Source organism: Triticum aestivum, chromosome 4D (assembly GCF_018294505.1).
Source record: "Triticum aestivum cultivar Chinese Spring chromosome 4D, IWGSC CS RefSeq v2.1, whole genome shotgun sequence".
Classification (NCBI taxonomy): Eukaryota; Viridiplantae; Streptophyta; class Magnoliopsida; order Poales; family Poaceae; genus Triticum; species Triticum aestivum.
Window position 1 is genome coordinate 19,678,685 of NC_057805.1, and position 19,304 is coordinate 19,697,988.

The window sequence follows — 19,304 nt, forward strand, 5'->3', positions numbered from 1 at the left end:
AGCAGAAGAACTTAGGGGCTTCCGGTTCGAATACGACCAGAGACCCGGCCCAAAGGGGTTAAGCCAAGATTCGGATACGATCATATAGCCCCCAGTGGGTGTGGCGATGCCAATCAAGAGGGTACCGACAGCTATGTTCTCTTTGGTTCGAATACGACCCATGTTTGAACAGGAAGCCCCCAAGTGATTCTTAAAATTGTTTAACGACGCTGATTCGAATACGATCCACGTCGGTTCTCAGAGGGGTTAAACTATGATTCAAATATGACCAAAGGTAACCTCCCAATGAGCTCGGCACTTTGCCAATCAAATGGGTATCGACAGCTATGTTCTCTTTGGTTCGAATACGACCCATGTTTGAACAGGAAGCCCCCAAGTGACTTTACTGCTTACGGCTAGATTCGAATACGATCATAAGCCGGATCCTCCTTTAAATCATCATGTAATCTTGTAATAAAAACAACACGTGCATATTTGGAGGGGAAAAAGGACAGAGGTCCTGCTTTATTGCTTATCATAATATATACATGGCTGAGACAAATATGTACACCACGAGAGCCGGTAGCTCAAGTGTAGTAAGGCCGAAGCTGAGCTATGTTCCACGGCCGACGGGTCTCTTCCTCAGATTTACGTGAATCTTTGTGCTCCCGAATATCAATGAGGTAATATGACCCGTTGTGCAAGTTCTTGCTGACCACAAAGGGCCCTTCCCAAGGTGGGGATAACTTGTGTGCATCTGTTTGATCCTGGATGAGCCGGAGCACAAGGTCGCCTTCCTGGAAGACCCGGGATTTGACCCGGCGGCTATGATAACGGCGCAAGTCTTGTTGGTAAATCGCTGACCGGGCTGCTGCCACATCACGCTGTTCATCCAACAAGTCAAGAGCATCTTGGCGCGCCTGTTCATTATCCGTCTCAACATAAGCCGCCACGCGAGGTGAGTCGTGACGAATGTCGCTGGGGAGGACTGCTTCTGCTCCATAAACCATGAAGAAAGGCGTAAAGCCTGTAGATCTGTTAGGAGTAGTATTGATGCTCCATAAGACGGAGGGCAACTCCTCCACCCAACAACCCGGCGTCCGTTGCAAAGGGACCAAAAGCCGGGGCTTAATGCCCTTCAGAATCTCCTGATTAGCTCTCTCAGCTTGACCATTGGATTGAGGATGAGCCACTGAAGAAACATCAAGCCGGATATGCTCTCGTTGACAAAACTCTTCCATGGCGCCTTTGGAAAGATTGGTGCCATTGTCGGTTATAATGCTGTGCGGAAAGCCAAAGCGGAAAATCACCTTTTTCATAAATTGAACCGCCGTGGCTGCATCGCACTTGCTAACTGGCTCAGCCTCTACCCACTTTGTGAACTTGTCAACTGCCACCAAGAGGTGGGTCTTCTTATCCTTGGACCGTTTAAAAGGCCCAACCATATCAAGCCCCCAGACCGCAAAGGGCCAAGTGATTGGGATCATCCTCAACTCCTGAGCCGGCACATGAGCCCGTCGTGAGAACCTTTGGCAACCATCACATTTACTGACCAAGTCCTCTGCATCAGCATGAGCCGTCAGCCAATAAAAACCATGACGGAAAGCCTTGGCCACAAGGGATTTTGAGCCGGCATGATGGCCACAATCCCCTTCATGGATCTCACGCAAGATCTCTTGGCCTTCCTCAGGGGAGATACAACGTTGAAATGCCCCTGAAACACTGCGATGATGTAACTCGCCATCGATGACGATCATTGACTTAGCCCGCCGGGTTATTTGCCTGGCCAAAGTTTCATCCTCAGGCAACTCTCCCCGGGTTATATAAGCCAGATATGGCATTGTCCAGTCTGGTATGACATGAAGAGCCGCCACCAGTCGTGCCTCCGGGTCAGGGATAGCCAAGTCTTCCTCTGTAGGCAACTTAACCGAAGGGTTATACAGGACGTCCAGGAAAGTGTTAGGCGGCACCGGCTTTCGCTGAGAGCCTAGCCGGCTTAGAGCATCAGCCGCCTCGTTCTTCCTGCGATCAATGTGCTCCACTTGGTAGCCCTGAAAATGCCCAGCAATGGCATCAACCTCGCGGCGATAAGCCGCCATGAAAGGATCCTTAGAATCCCACGTGCCTGATACTTGTTGAGCCACCAAGTCTGAGTCACCAAAGCACCTTACCCGGCTTAAGCTCATCTCCTTAGCCACCCGAAGACCGTGGAGCAAAGCCTCGTATTCAGCCGCATTGTTAGTGCAAGGAAACATCAACTGTAGCACATAATGGAACTTGTCACCCTTAGGGGAAGCCAATACAACGCCAGCCCCCGAGCCCTCCAGCTGCCTGGACCCATCAAAGTGAATAGTCCAATAAGTGTTATCCGGCTTTTGCTCAGGCACTTGTGACTCTGTCCAATCATTGATGAAATCCACCAAGGCCTGAGATTTAACAGCAGTGCGTGGCACATATTTGAGGCCATGAGGTCCAAGTTCTATAGCCCACTTAGCAATTCTCCCTGTGGCCTCTCTGTTTTGAATAATATCACCAAGAGGGGCAGAACTGACCACAGTGATGGGATGACCCTGAAAATAATGCTTAAGCTTCCGGCTCGCCATGAACACACCATACACAAGCTTCTGCCAATGCGGGTACCGCTGCTTGGACTCAATGAGCACTTCGCTGACATAATAAACCGGCCGCTGAACCGGATGCTCCTTACCCGCCTCCTTGCGCTCCACCACAATAGCCACGCTGACGGCTCGTGCGTTTGCCGCCACATACAGTAGCAAGGGCTCCTTATCAACCGGAGCAGCAAGGACTGGGGGCTCTGCCAGCTGCCTTTTCAAATCCTCAAAAGCGGTATTAGCTGCATCATTCCAGACAAAGTTATCAGTTTTCTTCATCAACTGATATAAGGGCATGGCCTTCTCACCCAAACGGCTTATAAACCGGCTTAAAGCAGCGATGCGACCCGCCAAGCGCTGAACGTCATTTATACACGCCGGCTTAGCTAGGGAGGTGATGGCCTTGATCTTCTCCGGGTTAGCCTCAATGCCTCTGTCAGAAACCAAGAAGCCCAATAGTTTGCCTGCAGGAACACCAAAAACACACTTGGCCGGGTTAAGCATCATCTTATAGACCCGGAGATTATCAAAGGTTTCCCTTAAATCATCTATCAGGGTTTCCTCTTTGATGGATTTAACCACAATATCATCCACGTAAGCGTGAACATTGCGCCCAATCTGTTTATGAAGACAGTTCTGTACACAACGCTGGTAAGTCGCCTGTGCACACTTGAGTCCAAAGGGCATAGACACATAGCAGAAGGCTCCAAAGGGAGTGATGAACGCCGTCTTCTCCTGGTCCTTAACTGCCATCTTAATCTGATGATACCCGGAATAAGCATCCAAGAAACTTAAGCGTGCACAACCTGCCGTAGCATCAATGATTTGATCAATACGGGGGAGGGCAAAAGGATCAGCCGGACACGCCTTGTTCAAGTCCGTGTAGTCCACACACATCCGCCAGGTGCCGTTCTTCTTGAGTACGAGCACCGGGTTAGCCAACCACTCTGGGTGAAAGACTTCAACGATAAACCCGGCCGCCAAGAGCCGGGCCACTTCTTCACCAATAGCTTTCCGCCTCTCTTCATTAAACCGCCGAAGGAACTGTCTGACCGGCTTAAATTTCAGATCCACATTGAGAGTGTGCTCAGCGAGTTCTCTAGGTACACCTGGCATGTCAGAAGGTTTCCACGCGAAGATGTCCCTATTCTCACGGATGAACTCGATGAGCGCGCTTTCCTATTTTGGATCCAGATTGGCACTGATGCTAAACTGCTGAGATGAATCTCCTGGAACAAAATCAACAAGCTTAGTTTCATCAGCTGACTTAAATTTCATCGCCGGCTCAGTCTCCGTAGTCGGCTTTTTCAGAGAGGTCATATCTGTTGGGTCAACATTGTCTCTATAAAACTTCAACTCCTCTGTAGCACAAACAGACTCTGCATAAGCTGCATCACCTTCCTCACACTCCAGAGCCACTTTCCGGCTGCCGTGAACCGTAATGGTCCCATTGTGACCCGGCATCTTGAGCTGTAAGTACACATAACACGGCCGTGCCATGAACTTGGCGTAAGCCGGCCGTCCAAATATAGCATGGTATGGACTTCTTATCTTGACCACCTCAAAGGTCAACTTCTCCACCCTGTAGTTGTTCTCATCACCAAAAGCCACTTCCAATTCGATCTTGCCGACTGGATAAGCCGACTTACCAGGTACCACACCATGGAAGATAGTGTTTGACTGGCTGAGGTTCTTATCAACCAACCCCATACGGCGAAAAGTCTCATAATAGAGGATGTTGATGCTGCTGCCTCCATCCATGAGTACCTTTGTGAACTTATAACCTCCCACCTGAGGAGCCACCACTAAGGCCAAGTGGCCCGGGTTATCCACCCGGGGAGGGTGATCCTCCCTACTCCACACTATAGGCTGCTCAGACCACCGCAAGTAGCGTGGAACTGCCGGCTCAACAGCATTCACAGCCCTCTTGTGAAGCTTCTGATCTCGTTTGCACAAACTAGTGGTAAACACATGATACTGTCCACCGCTAAGCTGCTTTGGGTTGGTCTGATAACCCCCCTGCTGCTGTTGATGACCCTGACCAGACTGTTGATTAAAGCCCCCTTGACCGTTCTGAGGACCGGAATTTGAGCCGCCGCCCGGGCCATGAAAGCCGCCGGCGCCTGAGCCGCCGCCCGGGCCATTGTAGCTCTTAAAGGCCTTCATGATCGCGCAATCCTTCCACAGATGAGTCGCTGGCTTCTCTCTAGAGCCATGCCTTGGACAAGGTTCATTCAACAGCTGCTCCAGCGTTGGACCTGACCCGCCGCCTCGGGGAGGGGGCCTCCCCTTGCGTCGCTGGTTATTACCTTGGGAGTTGGCGTTGGCTACAAACTCTAGGCTGCCATCGGCCTTACGCTTGCCTCCTCCTTGGTTCCCCGGGTTAAACTGAGGACCCTTGCCATTGCCGTTCTTCTTTCCCTTCCCTGTCCTTTCATCATCTGAAGGGGGATCCTTGGTACCATCGGAATCGGCGTACTTGACAAGAGCCGCCATTAGTGTACCCATATCGGTGCAGTCGCGTTTAAGCCGCCCGAGTTTCATCTTAAGGGGCACAAAGCGACAGTTCTGTTCCAACATTAAGACTGCAGAGCCGGCATCCATCTTATCTGATGAATGTATGATCTCCTTGACCCGGCGAACCCAATGGGTCGTGGATTCACCCTCCTGCTGCTTACAGTTAGTCAAATCCACAATTGACATAGACTGCCTACAGGTATCTTTGAAGTTTTGGATGAACCGGGCTTTCAGCTCAGCCCAAGACCCAATGGAATTCGGTGGTAGCCCTTTCAACCACGTGCGGGCAGTTCCATCTAACATCATGGTGAAATACTTGGCCATGGCCGCCTCACTGACCTCCAGCAATTCCATAGCCATCTCATAACTCTCAATCCAGGCTGCAGGCTGTAAGTCAGCTGTATAGTTAGGCACCTTCCTAGGGCCCTTGAAGTCCTTAGGTAGACGTTCATTACGGATAGCTGGCACCAAACAAGGGACACCCCCGGTCCTGGTAGGGATACCCACATCAACGGAAGTCGTCGGATAAGCCGGGGGGGTCTGGTAAGCCGTCAATTGAGGCACCTGCTCCGCCTCTTGGCGCGCTTGTCCTGGTCTGCTGCGTAAAAGGCTCCATTATGAGCCGGGCCATGGCCAGGGGGCGGGTCATGGCGTCGGACATTGCTTGAGCCGGTTGCTGAGACCATGTGCCGGCTGTAACTCGGGCTCTGACCCGGACGAGGGGTCAAGTGGATCCTATCCCGGCTGTAGGAGTACGCTTCTTGCTGTGCCAGTGCCGTCTGCAGGAGTTCCCTGACCCGGCGGGTTTCGATGGCCGCCGGAGAATCGCCGTCAACAGGGAGAGCCGCCAGCCGTGCTGCCGCAGCTACCATGTTCTCCAGCGGGTTATCATAATGACCCGGGGGTATTGGCACATACTGAGGCGGGGCAGGGGGCACCTGGGGAGGTCCCATCACTCGAGGCTGAATAAGGGGTCCAGACCCGGGCGCTATGACCCTTGGCGGGTTACTAGACCCTGCGCCTGGCGTGTTGAAGAGGTTGCGTGGATCATAAACCGGTGGGAGTCGAGACCGGGCTTTTTGATGCCTCCTTCTCATGACCTCATTGGCCGCGTTCTGATCCATCGTGAGTTGGAAGGACTGCGCCTGAATCAGCTGAGTCTGGGCCTCGAGAGCCGCCCGCTCCGCAGCCAGCCTGACCCCTTCTGCTGCAAGATCTTCTTTAGCCTTTATCAGATCCACTTTCAACTGTGCCACCTCCGCATTATGCTGGGCTTGATCCGCCGGGTCAACCGTGGCGGTTAACAGGGCCGTCATCTTGTCCGTGAGATCCATCAGCACCTGAGCCGGAGAAGGCACCGGGTTTCCCGATCCAGCAGCGGGGTTCTGAACAGGCTGTGCACCAGCCATAAAAACTCCAACCTGACTTGGCGGCTCAAAAGGGTCCGGAATACTGTCGCCATCGGAACAACCCATGAGCCTGCCATCTTGAAGTTGGTACAACGAGTTTGACTCATCGGTGGCCGACTCGCCGTCAGAGCCGGCGGCCGCCTCATCACCAGACCCAGACGGATCAGAGGGCCCTCCATGGATGCATCCCACAAAAGCGCGCCTTAAGGCAGGCCGGGCCCGGACGGGTCGTGCGCGCTGAGCCGTTTCGATGAGATCGGCGCAGAGATCCGGCTCGGGGCCCGGCTCACCAATCTTGCCAATGAAGACATGAATTCCGCCGAAGGGGACCCGGTACCCGTACTTAATTGAGCCGGCGTCGGGGCCCCAGTCCGCATCGTCGATGTAGAGCTTGCCGCGACGACTCTTGGTCATCTGGCCCATAGCGTATCCCTTGAGCCCTTCGAAGCTTCCCTTCAAGAACTCAAATCCACCGTGCGTGGGCCCCACGGTGGGCGCCAACTGTCGTGGAATTGTCACGGCAGATGTCCTCGAGCTAGGACTTAGTCGTGGAGCCATCGCAACTAGGAAGCTTGAAGGGGTTATGCGGGACAAGGAACACGAGGGTTTATACTGGTTTGGCCCCTTACGGTGAAGGTAAAAGCCTACGTCCAGTTTGAGGATCGCTAGGGAGCTAAACAGCTATGCCCGGCTCTCGATGAGATTGTTGTCGCCCTTAAACCGCCGGGTCGTCCCTTTATATAGGGAGGCTGACGCCCAGCAGCCCTTAGAGTCCCGGCCGGCTCATAAGAGTGTCTGGCTCGGACTCTAAACTATACTTGCCTTACACTACAAGCCTACTATAATAATGATTGTAACTACAGGCCCTAAGCCATATCCGGGTCTCAGCCCATCTCTGGCCCATCGTCTTGAAACTTGGCTCCGGGCTTCTGGCAATGACCATTCGAGTAACCCGGCCCCTCCTGGCGGGTGACTCTAAGGTCTATATCCTCAACAAACAAGGTATTGGGATACCGATGATCGAATCTCGGGCAAGTAACATACCGATAGACAAAGGGAATTGTATACGGGATTGATTGAATCCTCAACATAGTGGTTCATCCGATGAGATCATCGAGGAGCATGTGGGAGCCAACATGGGTATCCAGATCCCGCTGTTGGTTATTGACCGGAGAGTCGTCTCGGTCATGTCTGCGTGTCTCCCGAACCAGTAGGGTCTACACACTTAAGGTTCGGTGACGCTAGGGTTGTAGAGATATTAGTATGCGGTAACCCGAAAGTTGTTCGGAGTCCCGGATGAGATCCTGGACGTCACGAGGAGTTCCGGAATGGTCCGGAGGTAAAGATTTATATATGGGAAGTCTTATTTTGGTCGCCGGAAAAGTTTCGCGCATTATCGGTATTGTACCGGGAGTGCCGAAAGGGGTCCGCGGGTCCAACAAGGGGGTCCACCAGCCCCCGGGGGGGCACATGAGCTGTAGGGGTGTGCACCTTGGCCTATATGGGCCAAGGGCACCAGCCCCAAGAGGCCCATGCGCCAAGAGATAAGGGAAAGGGAGAGTCCTAAAGGGGGAAGGCACCTCCGAGGTGCCTTGGGGAGGAAGGACTCCTCCCTGGCCGCACCGTTCCTTGGAGGAAGGGCCAAGGCTGCGCCCCCCTCTCCCTTGGCCCTATATATAGTGGGGGGGAGGGAGGGCAGCAACAGCCAAGCCCTGGCGCCTCCCTCTCCCTCCCGGGACACATCTGAAGGAAATATGCCCTAGAGGCAATAATAAAGTATTATATATTTCCTTATATCATGATAAAAGTTTATTATTCATGCTAGAATTGTATTAACCGGAAACATAATACATGTGTGAATACATAGACAAACAGAGTGTCACTAGTATGCCTCTACTTGACTAGCTCGTTAATCAAAGATGGTTATGTTTCCTAGCCATAGACATGAGTTGTCATTTGATTAACGGGATCACCTCATTAGGAGAATGACGTGATTGACATGACCCATTACGTTAGCTTAGCACCCGATCGTTTAGTATGTTGCTATTGCTTTTTTCATGACTTATACATGTTCCTATGACTATGAGATTATGCAACTCCCGTTTACCGGAGGAACACTTCGTGTGCTACCAAACGTCACAACGTAACTGGGTGATTATAAAGGTGCTCTACAGGTGTCTCCAAAGGTACTTGTTGGGTTGGCGTATTTCGAGATTAGGATTTGTCACTCCGATTGTCGGAGAGGTATCTCTGGGCCCACTCGGTAATGCACATCACTATAAGCCTTGCAAGGATTGTGACTAATGAGTTAGTTGCGGGATGATGTATTACGGAACGAGTAAAGAGACTTGCCGGTAACGAGATTGAATTAGGTATCGAGATACCGACGATCGAATCTCGGGCAAGTAACATACCGATGACAAAGGGAACAACGTATGTTGTTATGCGGTCTGACCGATAAAGATCTTCGTAGAATATGTGGGAGCCAATATGGGCATCCAGGTCCCGCTATTGGTTATTGACCGGAGAGGTGTCTCGGTCATGTCTACATAGTTCTCGAACCCAAAGGGTCCGCACGCTTAAAGTTACGATGACAGTTTTATTATGAGTTTATGTATGTTGATGTACCGAAGGAGTTCGGAGTCCCGGATGAGATCGGGGACATGACGAGGAGTCTCGAAATGGTCGAGATGTAAAGATCGATATATTGGACGACTATATTCGGCCTTCGGAAAGGTTCCGAGTGATTCGGGTATTTTCGGAGTATCAGAGAGTTACGGGAATACGTATTGGGCCTTATTGGGCCATACGGGAAAGAAGGAAAAGGGCCTCAAGGGTGGCCGCACCCCTCCCCTTGGTCTGGTCCGAATTGGACTAGGGAAGGGGGGCGCCCCCTTCCTTCCTTCTCTTTTTCCCTTCCTCTTTTCCTATTCCATATGAGAGGTGGAATCCTACTAGGACTAGGGAGTCCTAGTAGGACTCCACACTTGGTGCGCCCCCTCCTAGGGCCGGCCTCCTCCTCCCTTGCTCCTTTATATACGGGGGCAGGGGGCACCCCATGGACACACTTTGATATACGATATTTTAGCCGTGTGCGGTGCCCCCTCCACTAGATTACACCTCGATAATACCGTCGCGGAGCTTAGGCGAAGCCCTGCGTCGGTGGAACATCATCATCGTCACCACGCCGTCGTGCTGACTAAACTCTCCCTCAACACTCGGCTGGATCGGAGTTCGAGGGACGTCATCGAGCTGAACGTGTGTAGAACTTGGAGGTGCCGTATGTTCGGTACTTGATCGGTCGGATCGTGAAGACGTACGACTACATCAACCGCGTTGTGATAACGCTTCCGCTGTCGGTCTACGAGGGTACGTGGACAACACTCTCCCCTCTCGTTGCTATGCATCACCATGATCTTGCGTGTGCGTAGGAATTTTTTTGAAATTACTACGTTCCCCAACAACATCTCCCTCCTCCCGCAGCGCTTGGCGAAGCCCTGTTGGAATCCCGCTACTTCCACCACCACGCCGTCGTGCTGCTGGATCTCCATCAACCTCTCCTCCCCCCTTGCTGGATCAAGAAGGAGGAGACGTCGCTGCTCCGTACGTGTGTTGAACGCGGAGGTGCCGTCCGTTCGGCGCTAGGATCATCGGTGATTTGGATCACGACGAGTATGACTCCATCAACCCCGTTCTCTTGAACGCTTCCGCTCGCGATCTACAAGGGTATGTAGATGCACTCCTTTCCCTCTCGTTGCTAGTAAACTTCATAGATTGATCTTGGTGATGCATAGAAAATTTTGAATTTCTGCTACGTTCCCCAACATGTCTTTCACATTGTCGCTTCCCATTGCCCATTGGTATCTGCCTCGGATGGCTTCACCATTGCAAAAGCTATCGTAGTCGTGCACAACATACTTCACTGAACTCTTCGTAGCTTTGTGGAATTTTGCTAAAAACTGTTGTTACTATTTCAGCATCGAGAGTGATGTTATTTTCTTCCTATGTTGTAGACGCCAGAAATGTTTGGCGAAAGGAAACACTATCATGGTCTTTTATAGAGCTACAGATGAATCTTTATCAATGTTTTTCCATAGGCAATTGTTTGCTCTGCTTGAAACTATGAGGTCGGTATTTTGATTTGTTTTTTTTCTTCTTAACTGCAGATTTGTCACCAACTATCCACCTCTAACATGTTGTTTGCTGCTTTTCCCTTGTTATGATTTTTCCTGCTCTTTTCAAAATCATCAACTCATTAGGCATATAAGAAAAATAATGCAAGGTTTAGTAAGGTGCTTTTGGAACTTAAAAAAGGTTCATTTTTATTCTAAAGGAGGGTATGCAATCAATATCGTGGCATTCTGATGGCTCTTGTAAGTTTCAAATGGGAGATTAGGACAACTTGATTGTTCACATTGAGAAGGTATAGCCCTCTGTTTTGTTTTAAACACGAAATCATTTGCTTAGCATGTACTCTTTTCACAGAGAGGTGTTGATTATTTTTGTATTGAGATGTGATGCAAGATTTTGACATGATGTTACGAAACAGATGTCGATATTGAAAACTATATACTTGGAGATCTTTGGGCAAAGCAAACGCATTTTGATAAATAAGGGGCGAATTGGTTCTTTATATATTTACTGTGGTGGCTCTGTCCTATTATTGCTTACCAGTAGTTCTTTTTGTGAATAACTTCATTATTTTCATGAACATTAAACAATTGAAATTATCTTTGCACCATCTATCTCACCGCATGGCATGTTAAGGCACCATGTCTCTTCTTAGTTATGGGATGACGGTGAAGCAACCGACCTTGTGATGGAAATGTAACTCTGGTTGGCCTTCCACCTGAAGAAGCTCGCTGTTGACACCACAGATCAAAGTGGTTGTTCACCTACTCCATGGATCCGTGCACTCAACGTCGTTGGTTGAAACGATGGCGTCAAAACATAAAGAAGATTATGGAAAGTAGGACTTGTAAGAAAAACATGTAAGAAAACTATCATATTGCAATAATGGTTAATTAGTGGTTGTACCCGAGTACTTGAATGTGTTTTTCAAGATTCACAGGAATAAGAAGGCTATTGATGATTTGAAATAAGAATGCAATAGCTTTGCGGGTGAAAAAAAATAACCTTATCAACAGAACAATTAGTTTGAAATATTTCTTTACTACCACTATCAGATTATCTTTTTACATACACACGTGAATTTTCACATATGGTTGGAATATTAGTTGAGACGTGTGTTGCACGTGCACGCTTACTAGTAAAAGTAAAAGAGAAAAAGAGCTGAAGCATGTATCCTCGCTGGCCGGCCCAATCGGGTGCCTGCTTTGCAAGGGAGAAATAGGCGCGCCCAGTTCAGTCGCGAGAGCTATTTTTTGTTTTAAGCGAGACAATAGCCTCCTCTCGCTGAAGGAATCTTGCTCGGGGATCGAATCCCGGTACCCCCAAAAAAGGGATCGAAACCTGGTCTACAGGATGATGCGCCCCGCTCCTGACCACTAAGCTTGCATTGGGTTCTTGCTAAGTACCTGGACGCAACCATAGTTGAAGTGAAGATCTAGTTTTCACCTGATTTTCTGGGTTTTTTCTATTTTTTCTGTTTTCTGTTTCCCTTTTCTTTTTTCTTTTTTTCGTTTTCTTTTTATTTTATTTTATTTTCTAGGGCGTGCTACACGTCCGCCGGCTCATCTTTTTAAAAAATCGGCCATGCCGCGAGCCGTTAGATTTGACCCATTGTTACCGTCCATCATTGCAACACATGCCTTGTTGCGAAAATTTCTTGCAATAGACATCTTGTTACAATTTATTTTTTTTTGCAATAGACGTCTTGCTGCAGATATCTTTTTAGAAAATTTTTGCAACAACCGTCTTGTTGTGGATTTTTTTTTTTTGCAACAGACTACTTGTTGCTGGATTATTTTTACAAAACGAAGCCGCGTCGCATCATAGTACTCGTTCACCGCCAAGATTTGCAACAACACCACTGTTGTTCAAACAACAGCCTGCACTTGCCTTCGTGCTGAGGACGCATGGCGGGCAACGGAAGCGGTAGACGCACCGTAATTATCAGCCGGCTGAAGTCATTTCCTTCTTTTTTTCTTCTCCATTTATTATTATTTTTTGCACTTTGTTTTCTTTCTTTTTTCTTTTATTTTCTTTTTTCTTCTCCTTTTTTGTTTAGTTTTATTTTTTCTTTTTCCTTTGTTCATTTTTATCTTCACTCTACATTTTTGTATATGTCAAAAAAAAGTTAATAAGTGATCAATATTTTTCGTAGCACGTTCAACATTGTCCAAGCGCTTATTCAAAAAATTTCAAATATTCGTTCAACATTTTTATACTTATTCAAAAAAGTAATACTTGTTCCACATTTTTTATATACTCGTCAACATTTTTAAGACTTATTCTACATGTTTTCAAATACTCGTTCAACATTTTTAGTAATTATTCAACTTTTTTCAAATACTTGTTCAACATTTTTCGTATACTCGTTCAACAATTTTCAAAAACTTGTTAAACATTTTTAATACTTATTCAAAATTTTCAAATATTTGTTCAATATTTTTCAAATTCTTGTTCAACACTTTTTAATAATTATTCAACATTTTTTCAAATACTTGTGCAACATTTTTCAAATGTGTTTTTGAAGAGAGTTTTATATATAATATATATAGGCATAATATTTTAAAGTATAAATAAAATTACAAAAATAAAGCAAAAAATGAAAACAGAAAACAGAAAAATAAAAAAAAAGCAGGTCGTGTGCTCCCGCACTGCTGGCCCGGCACATCTGCCCCCCCCCCCCCCCCCCCGGTCTCGCTTAAAGCGAGACATAGGCTCCCCACTTCAGTATTCTGCGCGCTGCGTTCGTTCAATGGATTCGGTTCTTTTTCATTTGTTGACTGCTTGTTGGGTGTTTTTGTTTTCTGTGTGTTGGTTTGTGTTTCGGTTTTTTATTTTCGTTTTTATTTTTTTGTTTCATATTTAATTTTTCTCTGGTTTTTCCTTTTTTCACATTTTCTATAGTTTTTGTAATATAGGGAGAATATTTCAATACACACTGTTTTTTAATATACATGAACATTTTAATATACACATTAAACAATTTTTAATATACAATTAACATTTTCTTATGCACAGCGAACCTTTTTACCAATACACGATGAATAGTTTTTCATACAGGCCAAACTTTTTTACAATACACACTGATCTTTTTAAAAGATTTGCAATTCTAAAAATGTTTTTTTATGTAGATCACTTAAAAAATCCAATAGTCATTTTTTTAATAAAAAATGACTAAAAAGCCAAAGAGAAAAAAGGCAAGGTTAACCTGTGTAACTGAGCGCTAGAGTGGAGCGGCGTGTTCAGGCGATGAACTTTTTTTCCATGAGACGCCAAGAAGCCGGAGCTATATTTCCTCTGCAGGTTCGGTGCAATTGCTCTTGTGGAATTTAGGTTTGTGTCCTTGTAGGACCGATCTTTCAGATTTGTTGAATTTTTGCTGGTGTGTCTTGGTGCTTTTTTTGTTTGAATTTTTCTGAAGCTAGAATATTTCTTCATCGCTATAATGAAAGATCTTGTAGTTCGACAACTACCACTTTTGGGGGATCATCTCCGGCCCAAGCGCATTCATCATTCATGGGTCCCATCTCTTTGAATGAGCGAATAAAGGAGATCTCTAAAATCTTTGCAGGCAATCAGGTTTGTTTGCATTGTAAGATTTCAGATCATAGTATTTGATGTTACACATACTCAATATTTTGAACAACAAAGTTATTCGACGAAAATCAGTCAGCACAACAACAAAAAGGAAGCAAGATAAACATCAATGATGAGATTCACCAACTATTAGAGACATTAAAGAGGGTTAAAGAGATGTGCTGGAAGAAACATGAATGCTAAGTAAATATACAAGAAAATGATTTTTTTCAGCAAAATCTTTAAGTTTTCTCATCAAATATACTACTCCATTTGTTGATAGCATTGAAGGCCTTCAATCATTAAGAAAAGCAGATGATCTCTTCCCTTTCTTCGATGGAAATGATGGTTAAACATAAATGTTCTTGCTCCACAAAGCATGAATGAATTACACACGAAAAGAAACAATGAACAGTCCATATACATGAACCATTTTCCGAATCTTGGCGCAGATCGATGACACAAGATCTGCGTGCCCCCGCCCCTGCGTGCTACAAATCTTCTCCTATCCGAAACTTGAAACTTTCCGTAGAACCATGACGAGTCAGGTTGTTGTCTAAACATCCTGAAATTATACATTTGATTTCCTTGTGTTTTCATCTCTGAATAGCAACCATGCAACCTTTCAAGTTTCAATCTTTTTTGCGATCCTGCAAAATAGGACCGAGTTCCACTACCAATGGATAACAGAACAAAACAGAAAACAACATTCAGGTGCAAAGCTCTATCCAATATTTACATCACAACTGTCGCTTACTAAGGATGGTCAGCAAACAAGCTGAAACACATTACTACTAAGAAGATCATCCAGCAACATCGGAGAAGCAAAAGCCAGGATGAAATTTTTTGCTCCCAAAAGCATAGAAACAAACTTCTACACTTTTTCAATAAAGGGCGATTTTATTATCTCAGAATGTAGCATCAAGGGGATACAAAACATTATGAGTAACACCCGGCCTCTGCATAACTGAGATGCACACAGCCAAATCCAAAAGTCTGACAAAAAACATGAAATATAAACCGACATATCGGCAACAGTAAAGTCCTATAGACCGACACTATGCCTATGTCGAAGGTGGTGGTGGATCAATCCGGAGGTTATGCTGCCACCCATGTTGGGAAAAAACCTCTACACTTAAAGAGCATAATAGGCATGTTGTCTCAATCTTCTTTCATCTCCTGTGTTGCATCCCTCGCTTCTTCATCATTGTCATTGTTAGCATCTCCAGAGATCAACATAACAACTTATCCTCACTCCCTTCTCCTATGATCATGATGTTCCAGAGCAGTCCTTTGTAGAGCAACATGACCTTGCTCCAGCATTGCATGATCTTCATCACTTTGCAGAGTTGTCCAATATTTCATGAAAGAGACAACATAACCGATAATTTTTTTTTAAGGAGAATACGGCAGTGGATCCGCGGTGGACGGGATTGGACTGGAGTTTTCCAGAGATCACCAGACACGCGAAGAAATATCTAGTATAGAGAGAAAATCTGGAACCGAGCAAAATATCTGCATCGTCGGTGTGGTCGCTGTGGGCATGTTGTGCCAAAACGAACTGACGAATCTACAATCCAGACAGCGCCAAAATTGGACTACCCCATTAACAATCGCTGGTTACACCGATAACTCGTACCCCTCCATATCCCAAACAAATGCATGCGGCAGCACCCCATTGACCGGTTCTAGGCTGTAAAAAATGTAAAAAAAACTGAGAAAAGAAACAGACCGAGAATTAGAATATTTAGTATGACAGAGACATGATCGAAATTGAAACAACAGAGCATGCATGCATATGCAATTATGCATATACAAGCTATGAGTGCACATGAGCACCTCAGTTATGTATGCACTATGACACTATGGACATCTCCGACGTTGACTCGTAAAACAGACATCATATCCGTGAACACTGATGCGGGAGCCGGCCATTCAACCGTAGCTGCAAATGGCCCCCAACAGTCTTTCGTTAAACATGCTAAACATCGATCAATTAAAGAAAATAAATGATACAACACATCGCTGTTTTGGGGAGGGCAGGGCGGCGAGGCTGGCACGGTAGTGTCGCTGACGCCAGCATAGCTTAGGCGGGCGTCGAGGTTGAAAAAGTTGATTTGGTCGTTCATCTTGCATCAGACGGCTCACAACGACTTAGATCTAGCCAATTCCTTTTTATCAATTTAGCTAGTATACCAGCAATTCGTGATAGAGACACGTTTCTATCACATCCAAAACAAACCACTATACACGCGGCGACCACATTAATCGACATATTTCTCCACAAATGTATCCGACCAACCCGTGGAGCTCAATTAATATGTGGCTGAATCATGTGACCCGATCAAAAAGGCACGCTACGAACATGGTGGCAAGAAATCGACACGGGAGGACACTAGCACCCAACTGAGCTGGCAGCCGCGAAGCGCAAAGCGTACTCACTCACTCCCAGGGTTCACTGAAAAAACTGGAGCAGTCCACGATCTAAGAGCATCCACAGCCAGATTTTGTAAATCCGGTCCCTTAAACGCCTGTGAACGCGATCGGGCATGTCCGCAGACAATGACCGGTCACGTCTCAAATTAGTCATTCTGCATCTGTCTCTCTCATATTTCAACCCTTAAATCCGTACAAATCATGCAAAAGCAATTCTATGTACTACCTTAACTACTCTTCGTCATCGGAGATGTCCACGACGATGATGCCGGTCGCCGGCTGAACGGGCGGATAGGAGGGCTCTGGCTCATCCTCCTCCTGCTCGACCTCATCCATGTAGGCGAGCACCTCCGCCTCCTCCGCGGCCTGCTGCGTTTCCATCTCCTGCTGGCGACGACGTTTGGCCTCCGCAGCCGACTCCGACCGGAGGGAATCGAGGATGGCCTGCTGCTCCGCCTGCAGATCCGCGTTGCCAGCGTCCCTCACATCCTCCTTCTCCTCATCCTCCTCAACCTCCTCCTCATCGTCCTCCTCCTCCTCCAACTCGTCCTCCGGGTCCACTGCATATTGCATCCGGAGGTAGCTTTGCGGCGATCCGGGCTTCGCGCCTAGTCCGGATCTGCTCAAGGAGCTCGAACCGGCGCTCCGACGTCAGAAATGTCTCGCTCCTCACCCGGCGGCGTGGGGGCATGGCTACTAGGCGGTCGGGTGGAGTGGAAAGTGGCGGCGGCGGAGGACATGCGGAGGAAAATGTGGATGGATGGTAGAGTTTCGGTGCCGCCGGTCGACTTAAATAGCCGGGCTAGGCACTACGCAGCCCGCCGGAGCTGCGCCACCGGTCCGACGGAGTAGACGAGCTTCGGACCGCCGAGTTTTAGGGCGTTTCCGGCTGGGATCCCTTTGTCAGTCCTATATGGCGGGCGTGCCCGGGCACCCCATATCCGTTCTATATTTGAGTTGGATATGAGGGGTGTCAGTTAGCTCGGACGTTTGAAGCCCATTTGAGACGTCCATTTAGGTTAAAAATTATGACCGTACGGTTCACCTGGATCGCTTATGAAGGGTTTGGGATGCCCGGCTGTAGATGCTCTAGTCACCCAATTATTTTCGCCGAAAGAGACTACGGAAAAGGAAAAGGAAGAGTAGGCGCTGGAATGCTGGATGGCACACATGCTCGCCGGCTGGATCGATCGCCCACCGACGTGGTGCATGCACGGCATCTTCCACCGCGCTGTCGACTGCCAGCCCGTGTCCCCGCGAGCTAGCCAACAAGCCCCGCGCGCTCACGAGCAGGATACAACCAAAACGCGCACCCGCGCCCCATCTCCACCCCCCTTTCTCTCTCTAAATCAGTGCTGCAACTAGCCAACTACAGTTGCAGATCGAGTTCTCCTCGTCGCCCCAGCCAATGCACCCCTCCGCCGGGTCTCCCTAGATAATATCTTATCCCGCCGAGAACGACGGCAGGGCTGGGCACGGCGCAGTATAAGTTCAGCTGCAGGCGGCCGCCGTCTCGACCGACACAAAGAGAGAGAGAGGGAGGGATCTGATTTTTCTGGAGGGGATGGCGCATGGCAGAGGCAGCTCCCGGCGGCTGCATGCGCGTCTACTCGCGGTGGTGGGGCTCCTCGCCTGCGCCGCCGTCGCGCCGCGCTCCTCGGCGCTCAACGTCGGCCTCCAGACCCTCGACGGCGACGGCGACGGCGTGGTACGTGCACGATCTACGCATGTACTATAAGTCTATAACCTACCACACTTTAGAGCACGTTATTAAGCTGAGTATGCTTTGCTCTGTCGACTAATTCTCGGCGGCCGGCGGCGGCGGGGACGCGGACGCAGAGCAAGCAGCAGGCGTGCAGCCGAACGTGCGAGTCCGACCACTGCACGAGTACGCACGCGCATCAACTTCTTCTTCATCTTCGTTGGTAGTAACTGCATGGTGACTGACTGATGATCTCTTTTCTTGACGCAGCGGCGCCTTTCCTGCGGTACGGCAAGTACTGCGGCATCCTCTACAGCGGGTGCCCCGGCGAGCGGCCGTGCGACCCCCTCGACGCCTGCTGCATGCACCACGACAACTGCGTCCTCGTCAAGAGTACGTACCCCCAACAACCAATCGATCCATCAACTATTTATGTAGCCGGCGTCTGACTCCCGATCGGCATCAGATGACTACCTGAGCACGGAGTGCAACGAGGGCCTGCTGGAGTGCCTGGCGGAGCTGCGGGCCGGCACGGGCACGTTCGAGGGGAACAAGTGCATGATCGACGAGGTCATCGACGTGATCACCGTCGTCATCGAGGCCGCCGTCGTCGCCGGCCGGGTCCTGCACAAGCCCTAGCCAATGGTATCACGACGGCGCGCGCGCCGAGCCGGCGAGCTGGGGGGACACGGTAGGTGGGTGGTACATGCCTTTTCTGCTTGGTGTCACTCGTCAGTCACGGTGTGTGTCCGTGTCCTGTCACGCATGCACCGGCGCCTCACGTATAGTCTCGCGGGTACGGGCGTGACATGGTTGGTGCTTCAGCTAAGATCGACGATGGCGCCGGATTTTACGACATGTATATCAGTATATGGACATGACTACCATCACCTGCTTTGCAGGATTTAATTTACTTGATGAGTTGGTTCGTCCTTGCCTACA

The 19,304-nt window shown here is 48.5% G+C and overlaps 1 protein-coding gene across 1 annotated transcript; it reads left to right on the forward strand.

Moving 5' to 3' along the window:
- Positions 1-18,006: 18,006 nt before the first annotated feature.
- Positions 18,007-19,304, forward strand: LOC123095837 (phospholipase A2 homolog 3). The gene is made up of 4 exons (XM_044517406.1): positions 18,007-18,368; positions 18,500-18,548; positions 18,633-18,755; positions 18,829-19,304. Exons 1-4 carry the CDS (start codon positions 18,225-18,227, stop codon positions 18,999-19,001), a joined length of 489 nt encoding a protein of 162 aa, XP_044373341.1. The 5' UTR covers positions 18,007-18,224; the 3' UTR covers positions 19,002-19,304.

What these genes read in the sequence shown, in the direction of transcription:
- LOC123095837 (XM_044517406.1), top strand. Translation starts at nt 18,225, where the DNA reads ATGGCGCATGGCAGAGGCAGCTCCCGGCGGCTGCATGCGCGTCTACTC. An exon ending in ACGGCGACGGCGACGGCGTG is followed by an intron (nt 18,369 to 18,499) that starts GTACGTGCACGA and finishes ACGCGGACGCAG; the next exon opens with AGCAAGCAGCAGGCGTGCAG. An exon ending in CGAGTCCGACCACTGCACGA is followed by an intron (nt 18,549 to 18,632) that starts GTACGCACGCGC and finishes TTCTTGACGCAG; the next exon opens with CGGCGCCTTTCCTGCGGTAC.